Source organism: Oncorhynchus masou, chromosome 30 (genome assembly GCF_036934945.1).
Source record: "Oncorhynchus masou masou isolate Uvic2021 chromosome 30, UVic_Omas_1.1, whole genome shotgun sequence".
Classification (NCBI taxonomy): domain Eukaryota; kingdom Metazoa; phylum Chordata; class Actinopteri; order Salmoniformes; family Salmonidae; genus Oncorhynchus; species Oncorhynchus masou.
The window spans coordinates 54,431,196-54,437,922 of NC_088241.1; the positions used below are offsets into that span (position 1 = coordinate 54,431,196).

Sequence of the window (6,727 nt, forward strand, 5' to 3'; positions counted from 1 at the left end):
CTTCCTGTGACATCAGGTGGTGTAGGTGTCTTGGAGGGCAGGTAGTTTGCCCCCGATGATGCATTGTGCAGACCTCACTACCCTCTGGAGAGCCTTGAGGTTGTGGGCGGAGCAGTTGCCGTACCAGGTGGTGATACAGCCTGACATGATGCTCTCAATTGTACATCTGTAAAAGTTTGTGAGGGTTTTAGGGGTCAATCCAAATTTCTTCAGCCTCCTGCGGTTGGGTGGACCATTTCAGATCGTCAGCGATGTGTACACTGAAGAACTTGAAGCATTCCACCTTCTCCACTGCGGTCCCGTTGATGTGGATAGGGGCGTGCTCCCTCTGCTGTTTCCTGAAGTCCACGATCAGCTTTTTTGTTTTGTTGACGTTGAGTGAGATTATCTTCCTGGCAAAACTCTCCCAGGGCCTTCATCTCCTCCCTGTAGACTGTCTCGTCATTGTTGGTAATCAGGCCTACAACTGTTGTGTCGTCTACAAACTTGATGATTGAGTTGGAGGCTTGCATGGCCACGCAGTCATGGGTGAACAGGGAGTACAGGAGGGGGCTGGGCACGCACTCTTGTGGAGCCCCTGTGTTGAGGATCAGAGAAGTGGAGGTGTTGTTTCCTACCTTCACCACCTGGGGGCGGCCAGTCAAAGTCCAGGACCCAGTTGCACATGGCGGGGTTCAGACCCAGGGCACCAAGCTGAATGATCGTGGAGGGTACTATGGTGTTGAATGTTTAGCTATAGTCAATGACCAGCATTCTTACATAGGTATTCATCTTATCCAGATGGGATAGGGCCGTGTGCAATGCGATGATTGCATCGTCTGTGCATCTTTTGGGGCGGTAAGCAAATTTAAATGGGTCTAGGGTGTCAGGTAGAGTAGAGTTGATATGATCCTTAACTAGCGTTTCAAAGCACTTCATGATGACAGAAGTGAGTGCTCAGGGGTGATAGTCATTTAGTTCACTTACCTTTGCTTTATACGGGAACAATGGTGGACATGTTGAAGAAAGTGGGGACAGCAGACTGGGAAAGGGAGAGATTGAATATGTCTGTAAACACCCCAGCCAGCTGGTCTGCACATGCCGAGGAATCAGCTAGGGATGTCCTTTGGGCTGGCAGCCTTGCGAGGGTTAGCACTCTTAAATGTCTTACGTCAATCATGGAGGAGAGCCCACAGTTCTTGCGAGAGGGCTGCACTGGTGGCAGGCACTGTGTTATCCCTAAAGCGGGAGAAAGAAGGTGTTTAGCTTGTCCGGAAGCTGTGTTTAGCTTGTCCGTGTGGCTGTAGACCCTGCCACATACGACTCGTGTGTTGAGGCGTTCAATTGCGACTGCACATTGTCTTTGTACTAACGTTTTAACTGTTTGATTGCCTTACGAAGGGAATATTCGTTGGTATTTGGCCAATCTCCTTGCCATGGTTAAATGCGGTGGTTCGCGTTTTCAGTTTTGCGCGGATGCTGCCATCTATCCACAGTTTCTGGTTTGGGTAAGATGAATAGTCACAGTGGATACAACATCTCCTATACACTTCCTGATGAACTCAGTCACCGTATCCGTGTATTCGTCAATGTTATTATCAGAGGCTACCCGGAACATATCCCAGTCCGCGTGATCAAAATCTTGAAGCATGGACTCCAATTGGTCAGACCAGCATTGAATAGACCTTAGCATGGGTACTTCCTGTTTGAGTTTCTGCCTATAGGAAAAGAGGAGCAAAATGGAGTTCTAATCAGATTTGCCTAAGGGAGGGTGGGGGAGGGCCTTGTAGGTATTTTGAAAAGTTGAGTAGCAGTGGACCAATGTTTTACCAGCGTGAGTATTACAGTCAATGTGTTGATAGAACTTTGGTAACATTTTCCTCAAATTTGCTTTGTTAAAATGCCGAGCTATAATAAATGTGTCCTCAGGATATGTGATTTCTAGTTTGCACAAAGTCCAGTGTAGTTCCTTCAGGGTTGTCATGGCATCGGCTTGAGGGGGAATATACACGGCTGTGTCTATAACCAAAGAGAATTCTCTTGGGAGGTAATATGGTCGGCATTTGATTGTGAGGTATTCTAGGTCAGGTGAACAAAAGGACTTGAATTTCTGTGTTATCACAATCACACCATGAGGGGTTAATAATGAAACATACACCCCCGCCTTTCTTCTTCTTCCCGGGGAGTTCTTTATTCCTGTCTGCATGATGTACCGAAAACCCAGATGGCTGTATGGACGGGGACAGTATGTTTCCGTGAAACAGAGAATGTTACAATCCCCGATGTCTTTCTGGAAGGAGATCCTCGTCCTGACCTCGTCTACTTTATTATCCAGAGACTGAACATTAACAAGTAATATACTCGGAAGCGGTGGATGGTGTGCATGCCTCCTGAGTCGGACTAGAAGTCCACTCTGAATACCTCTTCTCCACCGGTGGTATTTAGGAGCTGCCTCTGGAATGAGTTCAATTGCTCTGGGGGTACGAACAAAGGATCCAATTTGGGAAAGTCGTATTCCTTGTCGTAATGCTGGTAAGTTACTGCCACTCTGATATCCCAAAGTAATATCTGTCTGTATGTAATAACATAAAACAATTATTGGCTAATAATGTAAGAAATAACACACAAAAAACGAAATACCTCAAAGTTGCTTAGGAGCTAGAAGCAGAGCTGCCATATCTATCGGCGCCATCTGTGAGACCCGTCTTTCACCCATCTTTTTACAACCTCTTCACATGATAATACCACACCGAACACAGATACAATAGGCAAATTGCTTTTTTAAACACACCTCTTGTAAATATTTATTAAAAACGCACACATATATTAGTCATAAACAGTCAAGTTAATCCAAATTGCCAAGACACTACCCAGGGGAAGTTTTAAGTAAAAAAAAAGTCTAGGCACCTAGGCAGTTAAAGATTACACATTGAAAGCAGGCCGTCAACCCAGAGTGACTTAGCCTTATAGGAAAGACAACAAATGTTTTTGATTGGCTGTAGCATGGCCTTTAAGCCTTTAAGTGTCTTGTGTGTGTGTGCGTGTGTGTGTGTGAGTGTGTGTGAGTGTGAGTGTGAGTGTGAGTGTGTGTGTGTGTGTGTGTGTGTGAGTGTTTGCGTGTTAGCGTGCGTGATGCGCGGTTGACTCAACCTGTATATATATATACGCGGATCGGGCGGGATTAGGGTCATGAAATATTGTGTGGATGGCGGGTTGAATAAAGAGGAAACAATGTATTAACATTCATATCTATATGCCACATTGTTTTCTATTTCAGAATTTGTATCTGCTGTTAGTGTGTAGCATCCCCTGTATAGAGCCTCCTTATTGTCATGTAATTTTGTAGAGTTACTTTTTTATTTATTTTTTTACTTTAGTTTACTTAGTAAATAGTTTCTTAACTCTATTTCTTGAACTGCATTGTTGGATAAGGGCTTGTATAAGCATTTCACAGTAAGGTAATACCTGTTGTATTTGGTGCATGTGACAAATAAAATTTGATTTGAAGCCTAAAAATTAAGGCCCAACTGTAGCGCTCCAAATTGTCCAACACGCCAATTGCGAACTTCTTCTAAAAAGTTAACGTCAATCCACTGAGGCAAAAAGGAAAATGTCAGAGTTAATTGAATAAGAGAAAAGCTGCGAAATAGAGAGTTGAAAATAAATAGAAGGAGGGCCAGAACAGTAGTCTAATGTTTGGGAAATATTAGGTGAAGTGGTAAAAGAAGATGATAGCAGTGGTAACTATGTTATTGTGATGATTGTGAGGCGCTATACACATTCAACAGTCACAGAACGGGGACTTCAAAATGGCACGTCAAGGAACTGTACTGTTTAGATGGGTTCAATGGAATAGTAGCCTGACTGAAATCTGGACACTGACTGTAGGTCTATAACCTCCCACTTAGCCTAATATAATATTAACTCCTGCAGAATAAAGAATTCCATGCAGTAAAATGATACACAACATTTTGACTCAGGAACAGAATTAGAAAAATGGTATTTACAGTGCATTCGGAAAGTATTCAGACTTTAGATTTTTTCCACATTTTGTTACGTTAAAGCCTTATTCTAAAATTGATAAAATAATTATTTTCTGTCAACAATCTACACATAATAATAATAATAATAATAATTAAGTGAAAATATTTTTGGGGAAATGTTCGCTAACTAAAAAACATACCTTATTTATATAATATTCTGACCCTTTGCTATGAGACTCGATTTGAGTCCACCTATGGCAAATTCAATTGATTGGACATGATTTGGAAAGGCACACACATCAATATAAGGTCCCACAGTTGACAATGCATGTCAGAGTAAAAACCAAGCCATGAGGAATTTGAAAGAATTGTCCGTAGAGCTCTGAGACAGGATTGTGTCGAGGCACAGATCTGGGGAAGGGTACCAAACATGTCTGCAATATTGAAAGTCCCAAAGACCACAGTGGCCTCCATCATTCTTAAATGGAAGAAGCTATGAAACACCAAGACTCTTCCTAGAGCTGGTCACCCAGCCAAACTGAGCAATAGGGGGAGAAGGGCCTTGGTCAGGTAGGTTACCAAGAACCCGATGGTCACTCTGACAAAGCTCCAGAGTTCCTCTGTGGAGATGGGAGAAACTTACAAAAGGACAAACATCTCTGCAGTACTCCACCAATCAGGACTTTATCACAGAGTGGCCAGACGGAAGCCACACCTCAGTAAAAGGCCAAAAAGTTTGCCAAAAGGCACCTAAAGGACTCTCAGACCATGAGAAACAAGATTCTCTGGTCTGATGAAACCAAGATTGAAATCTTTGGCCTGAATGCCAAGCGTCACATCTGTAGGAAACTTGGCACCACCCCTACGGTGTGTGAAGCATGGCGGTGGCATTATCATGCTGTGGGGATGTTTTTCAGGGGCAGGGTTTGGGAGACTAGTCAGGATCGAGGCAAAGATGTACGGAGCAAAGTACAGACAGATCCTTGATGAAAACCTGCTCCAGAGCTCTCAGGATCTCAGACTGGGGTGAAGGTTCACCTTCCAACAGGACCACGACCCTAAGCACATAGCCATGGCAATGCAGGAGTGGCTTTGGGACAAGTCTCTGAATGTCTTTGAGTGGCTTATCCGAGCCCGGACCTGACCCTCTGGAGAGACCGTAAAGTAGCTGTCCAGCAACGCGCCCCATCCAACCTGACAGAGCTTGAGAGGATCTGCAGAGAATAATGGGAGAAACTCTCCAAATACAGGTGTGACAAGCTTGTACCGTCATACCCAAGAAGACTCATGGCTGTAATCGCTGCCAAAGGTGCTTCAACAAAGTACTGAGTAAAGGGTCTGTATACTTATGTAAATGTCATCTTTCATAATAATTTTTTTCTGTTTTTGCTTTGTCATTATGGAGTATTGTGTGTGTAGATTGATGAGGGAAAAAACAATTTAAGCAATTTTAGAATAAGGCTGTAATGTAACAAAATGTGGAAAAAGTGAAGGGGTCAGAATACTTTCTGAATGCACTGTATTTCTTTCAGGATCTTGAGAGAATGAATGCACGGTTAGGGAACGTCTGTGAAGGTAGCGGTGCTATCTTTATCAGCATCATAAAAGCTGATAGCATTTCAATCACATAAAATATGCATCCAAGCCGAACTGAAATCTTATCAAAAACATGTTGGGTCTTTTTAATAGCTTTTATATTTCTAAAAACCGGTCAAACTGATGTCATTTGGAAATTTCGCAAAAATCTTTCCCGTTTTTTGTGTTGTTATAGAATTTTCTCACGGGCCCTACATGTCTTTGCTGCAAAAGAAGCAGAGATGAACGAGAAAACAAACTTTACCGATGTCAAGTAGACTGAAACATTAATTCTATGGATTAATTACATTTTGGTTAAGGGATTACTTAGTCTTCTAGGTCAACTAGTAATGACAGTAGAGGAGCTACATTTAGGCCTATCTAATTACAAACAAGTTGACTAACAAATAACCTACCAAAATGTTGGAAATGATAAGCAGAAACATAGGCCTATATAAAAAGGCCTGTCCAAAAATAGTTCTGCCATCTGACTGTAGGTCCACAGTGCATTTTCTATATTTGTGGGTTAGGGTTGGGGGCAGGCCTCATATTTTATATTTGGGCGGTTGCGGATGTGTTAGTGAAGGTGAAGGTGAACAAACAGCAGAACCACACTTCACATGTGTGCGAACGTGTGTAAGCGTTGGTGTGTATCAGACGTAGCGCTTGTTCTCCTCCAGGTAGTTGTAGGGGTCTCCCTCGAAGGGCAGGGGCGGCGGGTGGTTGTAGATACCCATGAGGAAGATGACGATGGTGCCTGCTGTCATGACTGGGGTGACCAGGAACAGACACAGACGGTCGACCGTACGAGCTATACCACTCCAGTTATCCTTCTCCTACGGGGGGAGCAGAGAGAAGACGAGAGGAGGGGGGTCAGCAAGCATTGCATTCATGTATGTCATGATCACCTTTGTTGAGCCGTAATGACACACTAACACACTAGTGACTGAAGCCTTTGTTACAGACCCAAGTCCCACTGGGGAGTTTAACATGAATAGGATAAAGTATTGTATTATATCTAATGTTCTGTTCCTCCCTCCTTCCCCCCTGCCCCTCCCCCTCTTTCTCTCCATCTCCCCCCTCCTCTCTTACCTCGTTGTAGTCATTCTTGTCATGCATGTGTTTGACAATGTAGTTGGCTCCATCCACACCAGGCTTCATCTCAGAGTACAGCTGCTCTGTCACCTCTC

The 6,727-nt window shown here is 43.6% G+C and overlaps 1 protein-coding gene across 1 annotated transcript in view; it reads right to left on the reverse strand.

Moving 5' to 3' along the window:
- Nucleotides 1-5,458: 5,458 nt before the first annotated feature.
- chrnd (cholinergic receptor, nicotinic, delta (muscle)) overlaps nt 5,459-6,727 on the reverse strand; it is an 11,602-nt gene continuing 10,333 nt past the window's right edge. Inside the window, exons 11-12 of the mRNA XM_064949909.1 lie at nt 6,630-6,727; nt 5,459-6,373 (exon numbers count right to left, since the gene is read on the reverse strand). The exon at nt 6,630-6,727 is cut by the window's right edge and continues 21 nt beyond it. Coding sequence (XP_064805981.1) covers nt 6,191-6,373; nt 6,630-6,727 — 281 coding nt within the window. The 3' untranslated portion in view covers nt 5,459-6,190. The remainder of the gene's footprint in view (nt 6,374-6,629) is intronic.